The 18,206-nt window shown below is 29.8% G+C and overlaps 2 protein-coding genes across 2 annotated transcripts; one reads left to right on the plus strand and one right to left on the minus strand.

The window, feature by feature from the left end:
* The first annotated feature begins 4,744 nt into the window (after positions 1-4,744).
* LOC109802566 (pre-rRNA-processing TSR1-like protein) lies at positions 4,745-12,075 on the plus strand. Its single transcript, XM_020363978.3, has 21 exons — positions 4,745-4,919; positions 5,008-5,084; positions 5,166-5,243; positions 5,354-5,485; positions 6,155-6,205; positions 6,304-6,444; positions 6,570-6,692; positions 6,810-6,887; positions 7,025-7,114; positions 7,187-7,309; positions 7,612-7,695; positions 7,963-8,058; positions 8,209-8,403; positions 9,073-9,148; positions 9,428-9,531; positions 9,615-9,874; positions 9,979-10,065; positions 10,149-10,379; positions 10,580-10,658; positions 10,776-10,839; positions 11,616-12,075. Exons 1-21 carry the CDS (start codon positions 4,829-4,831, stop codon positions 11,729-11,731), a joined length of 2,376 nt encoding a protein of 791 aa, XP_020219567.1. The 5' UTR covers positions 4,745-4,828; the 3' UTR covers positions 11,732-12,075.
* A 1,380-nt stretch (positions 12,076-13,455) lies between these two features.
* On the minus strand, positions 13,456-17,683 carry LOC109801777 (uncharacterized). Its single transcript, XM_020362903.3, has 7 exons — positions 17,327-17,683; positions 16,786-16,875; positions 16,583-16,663; positions 15,890-16,024; positions 14,894-15,112; positions 14,414-14,506; positions 13,456-14,028 (listed from the first exon to the last, which is right to left on the minus strand). The coding sequence occupies exons 1-7, from the start codon at positions 17,567-17,569 to the stop codon at positions 13,867-13,869; spliced, it is 1,023 nt and encodes a 340-aa protein (XP_020218492.2). The 5' UTR covers positions 17,570-17,683; the 3' UTR covers positions 13,456-13,866.
* Positions 17,684-18,206: the final 523 nt, after the last annotated feature.

Raw genomic sequence — 18,206 nt, forward strand, 5'->3', positions numbered from 1 at the left:
TTGTCAAAATGTGGGAGATCTGTATGGGTTGTATTTAATTAATGATCCAAATGAATGCTTTTCCTTTCATCAATAGTTATTTGGAATTTGAACCAACACTGATGAAGCTCTTTGAATGAATGAATTATTGAATATTAGTGGTGCCAGTATTAGGCTTAACATACTAGATTATTGTTTCTGTGAAGCTCTTTGAATGAGTGAATTATTAAATAAATCTGTATGAAATATTATGTTTCATATTTATCTTTATTATATTTAAAATAATATGCTTTATTTTATTACAAATCTGGAAGGTTTCAAAATTGAACTAATAAGATCGACCTAATAGGAGATTATAAGTTTCAAAATTTTGAGAAATAAAATAAATAGTTCTCAAAATTAAGTAATGTTGATTCATCCATTAATATGTCATTTAATTTTTTTTTTAAAAAAAAAGACAGACAGGTCTATGCATGATACTATTTAACAATTAATTAGCCATATAAAAAATAATAGTATTAAAAAATTTAGAAAAATTTGTTTTAATAATTATAAATTTTAAGTAAAATAAAAAAATATACACATATATTATACATTAAAAAGTAATTTTATTCTATAAATAAAAGCTAACATGATTAACTAATTACTAAGTAGTGTCATTCACGGATATCTCAATATTTTATGTTTAATTTTAGATGATATGTTAATGCGTGAACAAATATTACTTAATTTTAAAAATTAGGGACCAACTTTGCAATAATTTTTTAAAAAACTATGATTACATTCACAGATTTATAGTAATCAAAAAGTGAATTTAAGTCTTTAAATTATCAGTAGTTAGTACATAAAATTTAAATTCTTTTATGATATTTATTTTAAATTGACATTAAGGATAATTTTGTATTAACTAGTAATGCAATTTTTCTATATTAAAATGAATGTTAATTAACTTTTCTAAAAATAAATAATAAATAATTGAATAAATATATTATTAATTATTATTTTAAAATATACCATTAATTAAAAAGTTTGATAACTATGTGTACTAAGCATAAAAATTTTTAAATTAAAAACTAATTTAAAATTTTTCATCAATATGACTTTTTAAAATAATTAATCATAGAGTCTCACTCTGTTATATTTGTTGAGTTTTTGAACAAGGATTTTTCTAGAATTCATCCATGTTACTCTTTTCTCAACCAAATTATCAAGATAGCAGGATGATTTTACAAGGTGGAATATATTCATGTCGTTCGAGAAGTTAATCAAGTAGTTGATAAATTTGCTAAATTAGGACTCTCTTTTTTTTAGGGGAATTCAGTGTTTTAACACGCCACCAAGCTAGCCCCATTTTTTGTTCTTAGCCCACAAGTTTGTTATTTTTTTCTTCTGTAGTTTTTAGTATGTTTTTAGGTTTTTAAGTCCCGTTTTGAATTAAAAAAAAATTATTGTATATTAACAGAAAAAAGCATTCCATGCACTGTATTAAAAAAATAAAAACATTTTTTTTATAACTTTTATGAGTAATGCAATTTTAAATAAAAGAAAAAAGAAAAAAATAAAAGAATTAGAAGTTACTGGTAGAAAAAGGTAGTTTTAGAAAGTTGTAGAAAAAAATATAAGAGAGAAAATGATCAATGTAAAAATAAAAACAAAAAATAGTTACCATAATGTATATCACCTTTATATAATAGTTTTTCTAAAAATAAATAATAAATAATTTAGTAAATATATTATTAATTATTATTTTAAAAAATACTACTAGTTATTATTTTAAAATACTATTAATTAAAAAATTTAATAACTATGCGCTCTGAGTATAAAAATTTTAAATTATAAACTAAGTTATATGTTTTCATTAATATAACTTTTAAAAATAATTACAAATTTTATTATATACTAGCTGGTGAAAAACACTCCTTGACTATATTAAAAAAGAAAAAATAATTATTTTATGAGTAATTATTGTGATTTTAAAATAAAAAAATGAGAAGTTACTTGCAGAAAAAATAATTTTAAAAGTTGTAAAAAAAAATGGTCTATATTAAAATGAAAACTAAAATTAATTACTATGATAGTATCCATCTATAACCAATACTTTTTCTTAATGTTCATTTTTTCAATGATAGTTATGTCCTTATATTTATTTTTTATTTTTTTTCAATATATCTAAGAATAAAATAGAAAAACAAATCTTAAACAAAATAATAATTACATTTAAAAAAGATATTTAATTTTTCACATAGGTATGAAATGTATTTTCTAATAGTACTATAAATAAATAATATTTTGTAATGGGACAAGTATGTAAATTATGTTATTAGTATAAATAGAGTTGAAATATTTCATATCTTTATCTTTTTTTTTTTTGAAAAAAAGGAATTTTGAGAGAAAAAAAGCACTTGTAACTGTTGTGAAAAAAAAAGAAGATAATTATATGAGTAATAATTTTTTTATTTACAATAAAAATGTAATTATAACCATTATTTAAGGAGATTAAACGACTAAAATAAAAAAAACAAAAAATTAAATAAATAAATGAGTTTGTTTGTTTTTTTTTAAAGGTTTTGAAAGATAAAAAGATTACATTAAAAAAATAAAGACTAAAAATAGTTGAAAAAAAATTCTGCCTTTATCCATTATTATTGATTTTTTTAATTTTTCTAAATTCATTTTTTTAAATAATTATTATAAAAATCTGCACAATTTTTACGTGAATGAAAGTAAAAAATGCTTTCTGTTAGTATTCAAAAATCAATTTAATCTCTCAAAATTACAGTGATACCATAAAAATATATAAACAATTATTCATTGTTTTGTTTTTTTTTATTAGAAAAATCGTCGGATATTTTACGCCATCAAATTAATTCTAAATTACCATTTTTCTTAAACCAAGGTATTTATATTTTATAATCAAAAGTTAAGTCTAATTCTTCTAAGTAACAAAATTAATTTAAGGGATCGTAACACATGTATAAAATTATTTATGACGGATAATATTTTAAAAAATTTAAATATATTTTTAATTTATTAAATATAAGAGTAATTTATTTTTTTCAAACTTAAAATTAATTTTTTAATTATATAATTTCATAAAATCTTGTTTTAATTTTTATACTCAAATTTTGTTAAAAAAAATTGTCAACCATTTGTATAAGATTTATCGGTTTTCTTGTTAGTAAAAACATTATACTAAATCCAACTAATATTATATAATTGTTTCAGTATGTCATTTTTATGTATGTTATTAGTGTCATGAAAAATTAAAATAAAGTTTTTAAAAATTACAAAGACTATAAATATAATTTTAAATTTAAAAATAAAATTAAATGGTTTAATTGCATTTTTTATTTCTCAAGTATTGTAATTAGGCAATTTTGATCTCCAGTTTTAATTAGATAATTTTAATCTCTAAAGGATTGTAATTGTGCGATTTTGGTCATTCAATATTTAATTGAACAATTTTAGTCCCTCAAATATCATAATTGTGCGATTTTAGTCTCTCCTATTAAAAATTTAATAATTTTAATATATAAATATATATATATATATAATATTTTAAAATTATATAATTATTTGTCTATTCAAGTTAATGCATATTATAATTTTCTTCAATGTATCAAATGATATATATTTATTAATAATAAATAAATAAAATTTATATAATTTTATTTTTATAATATTACTGATAAATTAATATCAATAATATTATTAGTATATTTATAGATAAACTAATAATTCGATAAATATAATTTATTATATATTAATATATTTTTACAAAAATATAAATATATTAATTAGAAATATACATATATTTTGTTATATATTTATATTTTTGTAAATATGCTAAGTCATATTTATCAAATTATTAGTTTATCTATAAATATATTAAAAATATTATTGATATTAATTTATCAGTAATATTAAAATACTAATAATATATAAATTTTATTTATCTATACTAATATATAAATGAGATACACTTTTTTGGTAACTACCTTGGTCTCCACTTTTTTGGACCATTATATCCTTTTATTTTAAAAAATTAGAAAAAATATTTATAATCAAATTTAAAATCTTGAAACTAATGAATTTATACTAATATATAAAAGAATTTCATTTTCAATAATTACTTTTAATTTTTATTTTTATATAGAACATTTTATCCTTTATTTATTTTTCAATAACTACCTTTTTATGAGTAACTTCTCATTTTTTTTTTTTTTTTTAAATACAATATAGGCACTGAGTGCCTTTTTCCTGCTAATTTAGTAATAATAAATATATATCATTTGATATATTAACAAAAATTATAATATATATTAACTTATATAAGCAAACAATTTTATACGTTTAAAACATCACATATATATATATATATATATATATATATATATATATATATATAATTCTAAAATTACTAAATTTTTAATGAAAAAGACTAAAATCGCATAATTATAATAGTTGAGGGACTAAAACTGTTCAATGAAAAATTAAGGGACTAAAATCATACAATTACAATATTTTAAGGACTACAATTACTCGATTAAAATATTGAGGATTAAAATTACACAATTATAATACTTGAGAGATCAAAAATATAATTAAGCCAAAATAAATTTACCCTTAATTTTTTTTTAAAAAAATTAAGCTTATTTAAAATTACTAGACATGTATCATTGATCCAAAACATAAAACAGTTTTACCTGTACGACTTTAATGGGCTAGGTAGGTCCAAACCGGGTTTATATACATGATTTTACATCGCTGTGACAGTCTGTGGTGTTTGCTAAACCTCAACCCTCTTTTGGTGACGAAATAGGGTTTTGCTTTTGCTTTTCCTCGCACAATGGGAGGGTCACGAGTTCAAGTCAACAAGCCTCACAAGTCCCGTTTCTCTTCTAAATCTTCGCGCAATCTTCACAAAACCTCTGTCAAGGGTCAGTGTTTTACATCCATGACGTTAATTTCTTTTTCCTTTTCTTATTTGCGTTTTTTTTATATGTTTTTTCCGTTTGGGATTTTTAGATAGAATCGCAATAGCAAAAACAGAGCGCAATGCTGGCAAAGGAGCTCGCGCAGCTCGAATTCAGAGAAATAAAATGGTATTTCTATCTGTTTCTCTGTTCCTATTGTCCCTTGCTCGTGCGTTTTCTTTTTCGAGTCACTGATTAGGGAATTTACAGATACGTGATCAAAAAAGGGCTGCGGTTTTGAAGGAAAAAAGAGAACTCAGTGGGTCGAAAAGTCCTCCTCGAGTGATTGTGAGTGAATCATGGCTTTGTGTCAAAATGAATTGCTCACTTGTTTTTTGTATACTCATTATATATGTATTCACACTCCGTTTATTTATTTTATTTTTTTTACCTTGCAGGTTCTATTTGCCCTCTGTGCTTCTGTGGATTTAGAATCACTTGCCGATGATCTCTTGTCGTTGTTAGCTAAAGATACTAGTGTGGTGCTGTCAGGAACAGTTGCTTCTTCTGAATATAGGACAAGAATTATGGTACATTGGATTGATGCCTTAATATTCTGCGTATAGAATAGTAGTTAATAAATTCTTTAAGAGATGTTTATACAGAGTAACATAGGTTTGCACTGGTGTAGCACATGTCATTGTTACACCATTCAATAAATTTATGTAAAATGTAGTTAATAAATTCTTTAAGAGATGTTTATACAGAGTAACATAGGTTTGTACTGGTGTAGCACATGTCATTGTTACACCATTCAATAAATTTATGTAAAATGTAATTTTTATTAATTCAACTGTTGAATTACCACTAACTGTTATCATGAGTTGAATCTTATAAGATTTGAAATACGAGAAGAATATAATCAGATGGTCCTTATTTTCATTTATTTCAGTGGTGCTCTTATAATGAGAGTACAAGGCTGCTTTGTCATATGTCATTGTAGGCAGAGTTCTGAATTTTTGTGAAAATTCATATAGATACAGCATGGATTAACAATTTAAAAGGAAAAAACCACATTTGTATATCAGAATTTAGAATATAGACTTCCACCTGGTTAATTGAAAAATAAGCACTAAAATCGTAATTTTATGCATATATTGAATAAATATTGGATGATGTTTTTTTGTATAAAGCCATTTCCTCATGCTTTATCATTGTGGATAGGATTTTATAATATTGACCAACTGTCTGCACTTTAGGTACTAAAAGCACCCCATGGTGATCTTCTATCATGCATGGAAATGGCTAAGGTATTGTTGTTTATATATATGCTTTGTTTCATGTGTTTAAGTTTAAAAGGTGCTGAAATGTGGCTCTCTTGATTACTATTCGACACCTTATGCTGTAGGTTGCTGATCTAATGGTTTTTGTGGCATCAGCAAAGTCTGTTTGTGAAGAAACTGATTCCTACTACATTGACTCATTTGGAAATCAATGCATTTCTGTATTTAGATCTCTTGGTTTACCAAGCACTGCTGTGTTCATTCGTGTAAGTTATGATGGATCCTAATTTTTTGAACTTATGAACTAATTCACATGAGCTTACTACCATTTCATGAAGAAATTGCATTTTAGATATTTATGGATATTTTTTTTTTAATTTTACGAATTCAGGATCTACCTCCTGATCTTAAACCAAGAAATGAACTAAAGAAGATTTGCACATCTAGTCTTGCTTTGGAATTTCCTGAGGATTGTAAATTTTATCCAGCTGATACAAAGGATGAGTTACACAAGGTAATCATTTCACCAATTGTTGGCTGATATTCTGACTGTACCTGCTGAACTTATCATCAAATGTATGGCCAGTTTGATTGTCTAAGCGATTAAGTTATCCCCTCTTTACAAATGCAGTTCTTGTGGCTCTTTAAAGAGCAACGGCTTAAAGTTCCTCATTGGAGAACTCAACGATCATATCTCTTGGCCCAAAAGGTTTGCACTCAACATCTACCTCCTTAGAGCCCTTCTGTAATTTGATCTAGATGTTGATTGATGCTATCATTTTACATACAATTTCTTATGTTGTTATTATTGACATCATCATACTTGCCACCCACCACAAATTATAGGTTGATGCACTATGTGATGGCAACTCTGATAAATGCACCCTGCTTCTCAGTGGTTACATTCGTTCTCGTAACCTTTCAGTCAATCAACTGGTAATTGTCAAGGTCATGGATTTGCTATTGTAGTTGCATTAATTTATTAATTGTCTCACAACTTTTTGCCAGGTTCATGTTTCAGGTGCAGGAGATTTCCAATTGTCTAAAATTGAAGTTTTTAAGGATCCTTGTCCTTTGAATTCAAGGAAAAATCAGGACCTAATGGATGCAGATGAAGTGCATGATATGGAGGTATATACTTTTACTCAATGTTTTTAGAGCCAGAGTAGCCATTGAACTTATGATAAAGGAATAGGCTACTGTTTTCCCATATGTAAGATAAACCAAGCATGTTAAATCATTTAAAATAATGTTGAATTATAACAATATCACTAACTGTCTATTTCTCTAATATATGGCAGTCCCACATCTAATAAGTAAAAGGGATTATGTAAATTTATTTACCTTTGATATAAATAAGCACACCCCTCCCCTTCTTTTGAATTGACTTGCTGAAATTTTAATACCTTCTGATCTCCTCTTAAATATTTTAGGTCATTGGTTCTCTTGTTCCTGATCCTCTAAACCAGGAAGCTTTAGTTGTTGAGAATATACCTGATCCCCTTGCTGGAGAGCAGGTAGAAAATGAAATTTCATCACTTTTATTACTCATTTGTGTTCTTGAGTTTCTGTATGCTTTAGTCTTTCCTTAATTCCCTTTTATTTATACGTTAATTTTTAATTTTAGAGTAGAATAAATTTCTGAAGATCAGCCAAAATGGCCCGTAGTTACTGCTTGTTGGTGTTGTTTTCACCATTTCATAGCCGAGTTTGTTTTTGAATATCCCATGTTAGTTTATTTCTTCATTTAATGATTTGGGTATGGCATCATTCTTTGTTGCTAGACATGGCCAACAGAGGCTGAAATGACCAAGGCTGATGAAGATCAAAAGAAAAAGATAAGAAAGAGGAGTCTTCCTCGAGGCACTTCAGAATATCAGGTCTGAACTTTTTTTTTTATTAATTTATTTTTGAATGCTTTTATGTTTATCTTTGTTTTTAATGTTTTTTTAATAATTTTTCGGGCTTACCAAATATCCAGAGTTCCACTATAGAAATAATATATATCTGGATTTTATTTTGATTTTCAGGCTGCTTGGATTGTTGATGATTCTGATGAGGAGTCAGATTGTGATGATGAAAATGATGATGGTATGGTGTTGGATGAAGGGGGAGATGGATTTCCTGGTCAAGAGGAAAATAAGTATTCTGAATTTGATGGTGATGAGGCTTCTCTTAGATTTGGAGATTCTGAGGAAGAAACTGACAATGATTCAGTGATGATGGTGAGCTTCTATAAAACACATTAGTTAAATATATGCCATTGGACCTTTGGTCTCATTGGACAGTCTCTGGTCCTTTTTTCCTCCCTGAATTTGAATACTTTATGCATTGGAAAGTGTCTTTGTTTCAATTTGCGAGTATTGTATAAATGAGTGAGTTGGATAATCGCTCTTATACAATACTCACACAATTAATCTTGCGTGTTGTTTGATGTGCATGTGTATCTAATTATTGTTGTAGTTGTGTCCATAGTAATTTGAAATATGTTAAGGTGTTGTGGCCCATGGCTGGGTGTCTGTGTAGCTTTTTCTAACCTACCAACATGTATTTCTTATTGCCATGTGTGTTTTTTGTGGGGATTAACTTACACTCTGTTAAGATTTTTCACTTACAGTACTACTGAAAATCTTTTTATAGAAATTAAATTATGATTTTTTTAGAAGCATATTACTTATTAGTTTTCAGAGACGCTTCTAGTAGTTAGTAATGTTGGATCAATATTAAATTTTATAAACTTCTTATGCATCATATAAACTTTGAACACTGGACTATGTGAGAATTTCAGTCAATCAGCAGTTGTTCATTTATGCAACATTAATTTTGATTTCGATGGTGTCAATGGATTTTAGCCCATTCCATCAATGCATGATTACTTTTCTGTTGTATTACAGGAAGTAGATAACTTGACTAGAGAAAAGATTCAAGATGAACTCAAGGAACTTAAAGAAGCACATGCTGCAGATGAGGGTGCATTTCTTTTGTTTTCTATTCTTATTAGTATTTATTTGCCACATTTGCCTCATTTTAAAAAAAAGCATTAATGTTGGGTCTGTATGAATCTAAAGTTTATCTAAATTAGTTTTTTTATTTTATTTTTTTTTATTTTCTACTTTCTTGCTCCTACCTGTTGTATTTGGTTGGGAAGTTTTCCAGAGATGACAAGAATATGGATGATTTGCAGTTGTATTCCTGATATAACAATACTATTCCTAATTTGTTGTTTGTTTGTTTCTTTTCTTGTTGCAGAGTTTCCTGATGAAGTGGATACACCATTGGATGTTCCTGCTAGGAAGCGGTTTGCAAAATACAGGGGACTGAAGTCCTTTAGGACTTCATCGTGGGATTCTAAAGTATGTGTCCTTTGGAGACTCTTTATAGTAAATCATTGTCTCTATCCCCCCAAAACAAAATCTGACATTTCTAATAATATCAGGAATCTCTACCCCAAGATTATGCCAAAATTTTTGAATTCGATAATTTTAGAAGAACACAAAAACATGTTCTTGCCAAAGCTTTAGAACTGGATCTAGAAAACCTGGAGGACTGTATTCCAGTTGGGTCGTATGCTAGGTTGCATATCATGGGAGTGCCCAGTGGTGTTGCTTCAAAGTTATCTTTGCTTGCCAAGACTATCCCAGTTACAGCATGTGGCCTGTTGAAACATGAGTCCAAAGTATCTGTCCTTCATTTCAGGTTCTTTTCACTGTCTGTGCTTTTAGTGCGCTTATTATTAGTTATCCATTCTGAACATTCAAAAGATGTGTCTTGAACTGAAGTTAGTCACATGTGTTGTGTAGTGTGAAGAAGCATGAAACATATGATGCACCCATCAAATCTAAGGAAGAGTTAATTTTTCATGTTGGGTTTCGGCAATTTGTTGGCAGGTATGTTGTTCAATTTGAAAGACCTTGGTATATAATAGGTATCTTCAGGGAAAAATATTTTGGTAATTGTAAAAAAATTTCAGGCCAATTTTCTCTAGTGAGTTCATAAATACAGACAAGAACAAGATGGAGAGGTTTCTCCATGCTGGGCGTTTTTCAGTTGCTTCTATCTATGCACCAATTTCTTTTCCTCCTCTTCCTTCGATAATCCTAAAGAGAGCTGGAGAGGATGCTGCACCTGCAGTGGCTGCCGTTGGCTCATTGAAAACTGTTGATCCAGATAGGATAATTCTTAAGCGAGTTATTTTGACAGGGTATGTTTATTGATATTTTTCTAGACCCACCTTTTGAAAACCTTGCATATTACTCTACTTTGTTGATTTTGTGGTCTCACTTATTGACATCTTTCCAATACCAATGCCAATAAGAAATTTCAGCATTGTATGGTCTCATGGACAATTGAATTTAATTTATTTTTTGCTCATTTAAAGTTTTTAAATGTTTTGTGGTGCAGTTACCCCCAAAGAGTATCAAAACGTAAAGCTTCTGTGAGACACATGTTCTATAATCCAGAGGATGTAAAATGGTTTAAGGTGAAGATATGTTACCCAGTGTCTTTAAAAGTTACTTGAATGATAGTGAAGTTTATTCCCTGAATTTGGTTTCCATTCGCACCGTAATGATATTTTTAATATGGGTGGTGATTGCAGCCTGTCGAGCTTTATACCAAACGTGGTCTTCGTGGGCGAATTAAAGAACCTGTTGGTACACATGGTATGTTGTTCACGTACAAACCTTTACCATCAAACTTATCTTACCATAAAAATTTTGACAGCTAGTTGTTTTATGGTATGTTGGTGATTATATGTTACTTGGTCAAAGACATGCATGTGCATTCCATGATCTTGTAGTGACCTATTGATTTGAGCTGTTTTCTGCAATATTCTTCTGGAAATTTCTTATTCTGAAATAGAATTTGATATTCCACCAACTTGAGCATTTCCCTACCTCACTATCTTATTATGCTTACCCTAGTAATGAATATTGATGGCAAACTTATCTTTGAAAGAGCAATCTACTAGTACTAACAACTATTGTAATGTAAACGCAATTTTATCCATTTCTTCAGTCAACAACTAGTGGTGGGAGGAGGGGTTAAAGTAGTATGCATAAAGCCTTAGATTCAAATCTTATTACTGTCATTGTAATTCATACCGATTCAAAAATCGAGTTCTAGCACAAGTGGTTCTGCTGAAGCTTTTTAATTTTGACCATAGAATATTGGAGTTGTGCACTCTTGTTTGAGAGTTCTGCTGGAAGTATTGAGGAGGGGTTAAAAGTAGTATGCACAAATGTTTGATAAGTGATTTGACAGAACTGATGATTATGAATTAATTATTATTTTGTGGATAAAGGTCTCGGTACATTATAATTTGTTTTCTGGTTGGTGAATATTATGCTCTCATCTTATTTTTCTGCTTGTTGCCCATCAGTATTCAAATATGTGGGGTACATGATATTATTTATCAATTCGATTTATTGTTGCTCAGGAACAATGAAATGCCTTCTCAACGGGGTTCTTGAACAGCGTGATACTGTATGTATGAATTTATACAAACGTGCATACCCGAAGTGGCCAATCCGACATTTTCCTCTATCGGAGTAATGATGGAATGGTCGTTGGATTCTTTTATCGGTGAAGGAATTCAGAAGTGTATATTGATTGGGAATGAAGCTCTGGTTCAGATTGACTTCCTCGTATGGAGGATGCAGTTTTGTGACAATTTATTTTTCCTTTTTTAACACCGCCAGTTCCCCTTTGCCCCTTGTGCACACTAGTGAGATGTAATAGTTATCACATGTCAGATAAAGGGTGCTTGCGGAAATTTGTTAAATTTTTGTTAGTCTTGCAGACTTTAAATGGCTTCAGTGTGTATTGATGATTCTTAGAATACTCAACAATGTTATCCACCCTATTATCAATATTCATATTTAAATACATATGATCAATATGCAAGTGACCAAATCCTTATTATCAACAAAGAAATGTTGGGTTTTTCTCGTCTTTTAACAAGGAGCTACACAAAATGATATGGTAGCCAAAGTGAAAATAAAGGTTATCATCTTCCACGTCATTCAACCACGTTGAAACAAATATCGTTGTACTTTTATCTAATATTGCTATTATTAGATTTCCATTGTGTTTATTTATTTATTTATTTTGACAACCTGGATTTACATTGTGTTGTTTCATCTATTTGGTTAATTTTCTTGTTTTAAAGCATCAACGCGGTTACGTTATAAACATTGTATTTACTAGCCATTATTTATAAATGCATTGATGCTTATGCTTCTACATGAAAACAATGTTCATTTTGTGATGCAGAAGTTTTGTAACAATGTATGATCAATATGTGATTTTGGATTCTGGCATGTTATTTGCTCTTGTTTATTCTTCTTCAGAAGTAACATCAAACTACTCAAGGGTAGTTTTAAATGCTTTCACTCTTGGAAATAATTTTCCGAAGCCTCACGTAGCTGTTTTCTTTCGATATTTTCTATAACAGTCGTTTGATACTCGATATGTACTGTAGTTATACATCAATTTTATAATTAGCAGAGAGGCTTTATATTAGAGATTGTATTTCTTCTCTTTTTCCTTTTTGGATGGTAAGACATATAACTCCATAAATTTTTTTTTATGACAATTTTATTTAATGCAAACACTTGTTATATTTGGCAAACTCTAGTTTACTTATTCGAGTTACGAAAAAAAAATTCAATCTCATTAAATAAGAGAATCTCATTCTTATTTATTTTTACGTAAGAATATATTAAAATAAATGATGGTTTTGGAATAAAATGCATGGAAATAAATTGTATAATACTATAATTTTACTATTTATCCAGTACCGTTATAAAACAAAACAAAAAAACTATTTTTAGTACGGTGTTAAAAGTTAAAAATTTATAGACTTTACATTTAGAGGTAGAGAAATTGCATTGTACGTCTAAAATAGTCCTAAGATCCCAACTTAATATATATTGAGGTAATATCATGCATTTTAAACATGATAATGTTTGGAACCCGATGGCTTAATATTTTAATTGTGTACTTAATCATTTTGTTTTTGTTTTTGTTTTTATTTATTTATTGTCTCATTATTAAATAAAAAATTGATCTAATTTAACCAATTTAATCTGTATCGGATTTCCAAATTTTTTACTATCGAAGGAAATAACATGGATTCAATACATTTTCGCAAGAAAGTAGAATGGGTGCTTTGCGCGTTTAAAGGTTACCAATCTCGTAAGAAATCTACTTTCTCAGTTGGCCACTGGATTGAAAGGAAATTAGGAAGACTACCCGCTCACTGCACCCCACACACATAACAGAGAAAGTAGCAATCACTGCTAAAATGTTCAATACATTGATGTATTCTAGCGAGTATGAAAATAGTGTAAAATGAACCAGCAATCACTGATGTCTTTAAAAAAGTCACTACAGTTCAGGTTGTCAAAAAAGTAACCAAAAAAAAATTGCACATCTTCAGGGAATCAACCTTGATATCTTTGTCAGTATAAATGTGAATAAGTTTCATCGTACCCAAAAGAAAAGTTTTATCAGATATATAAATAATGAGGAGACAAATCATTCAAGGCCGCTGAAAAATGCAGATTTCTCTTTTAGGTCATGACTGGCCTTCCAGCCAAAAAAAAAAAAGTGCAAAATCTAATTAGGGCACTTGGCCCCAACTAGGGGACACAAGTACTTTGATGACCTACTTTATTCATGACTACTTAAACATTTTCACCTGGCGGCAATTCAGCCAGCTTTGGGGGAGTGCCAAGTACTCTTTCCATGTCATAACGAACTTCAATATTGCGAATGCTGTACCCAACAACCATCAACCAATAAAGCAGCTTGGCAAGTTCAGATGCACTAGTCTCTGTCACGCTAGTCTGTAAAATCGGAATCAAAGCATTCATGTCTCAAAAGGTAATATTTACAGTAATAGCAAACAAAGAGAAGGCTGTTCACTCCCTCGTGTAATCAATCACACATAGATACATAGATCAATTTGAAGAAATCTAGTTTTGGTTGCCTCAGTTTATACAAATAAAACAATTACTAATTTACCTAGTATCACATGACCAAAATATTAGTCAGGACTCGGAAATTTTGCCTCTATTCTTTAACTCAGTTCATACAGTTAAAGAGCACATGTTACAAGTTCAATCATTCAAAGTCACCACTAAAAAATATAAAAAAAAATAAAAAAAGGTAAAACAGTAAAACACCCTTATTTTATGTAACAGGCAAGATCAAAATAACAAAGAAGCAAACCTTCATTTGGCTAGGATCTGAAACAGCCAGCAAGCGCTTTATAAATGTATTCATAGCAAACACTACGTCCTCACCAGCACTACTAGTCAACTCCTGCACAATAAAAAGGGCTTGCTATGAATAAAGAGAAAGACTTGTATTGGTTAAGTTGAATAATCTGCATGGCAATGTCAAATGAAAAGTTACGAAAGCAAATATCACAATTATAGAGCACCCATGCATGTAAATCTACAACATTGGATACATAATTGTGATGATTTATATTAACATCAACAATACCTAGTTCTGAAAAAAAATAAAATAATGCAATGCCAGAATGTTCGAGACTGTTTCAATAATAGTAGATCATATAAAAGTATAAAACTAATCTCAATAAAAGCTACAGTACAGATCAACATGTGAAAACTTAAACAGCATTCGTCAGCTGGATTAAGAAAAGCAAGTATTTTTATATATTGATCAGTGGAAAATAGAACTAACCTTCAAATTTCGAGGCTCAAGAGATTTGAGGTATTCCAACAGTTCATTTTGTGCATTGCTAGATTGTCTCCCAACTTGACGACTCAGTTCCTCAATCTCTGCCTCAAGTAATTCAATGTACTTTTTAGCATCTATTTTTTCAGGCCCAGAAACATTGTTCCACCGAATGACTTCACCTGAAACATTCTTTTGTGTCCCAGGTGCATAGTCTGGCACATCCTGCAACATTTTATGAGCACAAATTAAAGAACGTACAAATTAAAGTATATTCGAATTTGCTTGGTGCCATATTGATGCAGTCCCCTAGTGGACACATTGTGGCCATTTAGCCATCAGAGCAACTTTTTAAAACCAAAATCCTGAGACTTAATCCTCTTAATCCTTAGGCTGAAACCAACTGGTAACGTACCCAAGAAAAAGTTTTTCCTTTTCTACTAGTCCAAACCAAAGATTAAAGAGTGTCCTTTGCAATTTTTAATTTCCTCTAAGTTGAACTGGAATGTTAATAGGGAAAGCTAGTAAGGATAGAAATGAGTATAACACATTAACACATCACATCCTTCCAAATATCCAAGCACTTAGATATCTTTGGAATCACAAAATGCTAAAAAGAGAAGTATTGGAGATCTGACATTCACTAGTAATATGAACAAAATAGATATAAGTGGGAGCAACCTCACCCCATGAGCTAGCTTTTGTTGTTAAGTTGGCTTAAACCCAAAATTTAAGATGATATCAAAATTTATTTTAATGGTTGTTGTTAGGCCTATAGAGTCAGTTGTTATTAGACCACCAATAGATGTCTAGTTCTACAAATTCCACATTGGAAATATTTAGCCCTTAGTGTAAGAGAAGTGTGTTAAGAAATTTCACACTAACTAATGATATTACCAAAATAGTATACATAAGTAGGGGGGAACTCTCACCCCATGAATTAGCTTTTGAGGTTTATTTAGGCTCAAACCAAAATTCAAGAAGAAAGAAAAATAATCTTACCTTTTTATCTTGCACATCCGGAAGGGCAACAACTTCTTCCAAACTTTCTTGCAACTCCAAACGGTATTGCGCATTCTTGAACATGTATCCAGTCATCATGACACTGTACATGAGCTGTGCAAGGTTTTCAGCTACCTAATAAAAAGCCAAATGATTCCACTAGATACGTAAGAAGCACAGACTATAGAGCATAATAAAATAAAAAGAAAATTTCAACCCAGACACATGGCTCAACATTGGTTTGTCAATTGAACCATCTTGTGCTAAAAATGTTACCAACACCAGAATAGCTGTTAGTACTGATAATACTTTTTGAATTAATTCAGACAAGTACCCTAGGGGGAAGAACTTATAAAAGGCTCTGAAATTGAGGTACAACACAACTACACAACTAGTTATAAACAAGGGAACTAAAATCACAGAAAAGGTAATAAGCATAATTTTTTATTTTTTCCAAAATCTTAAAACGAATAAGACTCCATGTGATATAAAGAGGGATAGTGATTAAAAACACAAATTTCGGGGACAAGTACATCGGGCAAAGCAAAGCCTACACTCTAAAGAAACATTTCATCAAGTCCGCCAAGAGGATAGCTATCCAACCAAAATATAACCATCATAGCTTGCTGATTTGCTTATTATAAAATGGTGGTAAAAGTTAAGCAAGCAAAGAAAAACCTCAAAACATCTTACAGTGGTAATTGTTACGGAAAAAAATTGAGGGGGCAGTGTTCCAATCATGTTTGTCACTGTTTGTCGCATAGCATCCACAACCTAATCACCAACAGGAGTTTCATTCACTAAGACGGTATGCCATGAAAAAGATAATAGCCGCTTTTACTCAGCAATCAATTAACAGTAGTCAGATAACTGTGCATCGCAGGACACCAACATACCTGTTGAGGCGCTCTTTTCACAAACAATTCCATAAATTCTGGCTGCACGTTCTTAACATATTCCAGTAAAATTTCTCTCCTGCTCTTTGACTTCAAAACATTTAATCACTAGTCAGATAACTGCTCATACAAAGGTAGTGGGTACTTGTTCCTTGAACAAATAATTTTGAACACAGACCCTAGAGCATATAACGATGAAGAAGCTTAGGTTTCATATATTTTGCATCGGTAACAGTTCCAGGTAATGTCTCGACAATAAACAAAATTGGAAGAAATTTATGAAAGATTACATTGAGTCACTGATTCAAAACCACACTAAGCAGTAGAGATAGATACACACATGAATGCACACGTCACCAACATAGGAGAGTTTTCGGATTATAAATGTATATGTTCATTCACTGATTCGGGGGTCGCACTAACCTATTCCAGTAGCTTTTCAGTCAAAATTCATAAATTGATTTTTATATTATACTAATAAGGCCAAAAAGAAGAGAGATAGGGGTAATATTGAATTTGAAACATTAAGAAGAAGAAGTACCAAAGTGCCATTGGGGGGTTTGGAGTCGCCAGCACTGGTAGGGTTGGAAGCGTCATTATTGAAGGAATCATATGCTTCAACTCTGAGACCAAATCTTCCTCTGTGCTTTAAATCTCTGGGAAAGCAAATTGATGAGAGCGAGCGAGATGGAAAGGACGCGAGAGAAATTGAAGAGGAGGAAGTAGAGGTTGAAGAAGAAGAAGAATAAGGTATTAAGAAGGGTTTGACTGTCAAGGAATACATGATCAAATAGTTATTTCCGCTATCACTGATTTCAGAGTTGGCCTTGGAGCATCGGCATTCTTCTGCTACCTGGGGAATGGGGATGAGGTTCACACGTGATTTTGCACCTGCCACGTACCGATAAAAACATTTACCAATAATTTTCTTACAACACTATCTCTCGAACTTTTAGTAAATTTTTATTTTCATTTATTATATTTTTATTTATACTTTCATATCTTATTCATTTTTTAATTAATTTACACATATTTATTTATTATGAAGCAAAAACAAAAGAGGTATAGTAAAAGACATTAAAATCATTTTTATAACAAATAGGATAATTTATATATTATTTATTATGTAAAACAACTTTAAAAGATTATTATAAAATAATAGAGATAATATATTAAATTAAATTAAGTTTGTTATCACATTCTTTAGATCCCGTTTGAACTTGTATTTTGACACCTCGTTATTAAAATGTTATTTTAGTGAACATATTTAGCCAAGTAGATTTATAAAAATGAAATGTCTTTCTAAGTTTTTGCTTACCATTAATTTAGTAAGTAGAATCTTGTGTCATATTAATGAATTTTGACTAACAATTAATGTTTTGTTTGAAAATTTCAACATCATTACTTTTTATGCCGTTGGT

This window comes from Cajanus cajan, chromosome 4 (genome assembly GCF_000230855.2).
Source record: "Cajanus cajan strain Asha chromosome 4, NIPB_CcT2T_4, whole genome shotgun sequence".
In the NCBI taxonomy this organism is placed as follows: Eukaryota; Viridiplantae; Streptophyta; class Magnoliopsida; order Fabales; family Fabaceae; genus Cajanus; species Cajanus cajan.

Excerpts from the sequence above, each read along its gene's own strand:
- LOC109802566 (XM_020363978.3), top strand. The coding sequence starts at position 4,829 with ATGGGAGGGTCACGAGTTCAAGTCAACAAGCCTCACAAGTCCCGTTTC. Across the intron at positions 5,486-6,154 it reads AATATAGGACAAGAATTATG|GTACTAAAAGCACCCCATGG; the intron begins GTACATTGGATT and ends TCTGCACTTTAG. Across the intron at positions 9,532-9,614 it reads CTTCATCGTGGGATTCTAAA|GAATCTCTACCCCAAGATTA; the intron begins GTATGTGTCCTT and ends TAATAATATCAG.
- LOC109801777 (XM_020362903.3), bottom strand. The coding sequence starts at position 17,569 with ATGTATTCCTTGACAGTCAAACCCTTCTTAATACCTTATTCTTCTTCT. Across the intron at positions 16,876-17,326 it reads AACCCCCCAATGGCACTTTG|TCAAAGAGCAGGAGAGAAAT; the intron begins GTACTTCTTCTT and ends AATGTTTTGAAG. Across the intron at positions 15,113-15,889 it reads CGGATGTGCAAGATAAAAAG|GATGTGCCAGACTATGCACC; the intron begins GTAAGATTATTT and ends AAAATGTTGCAG.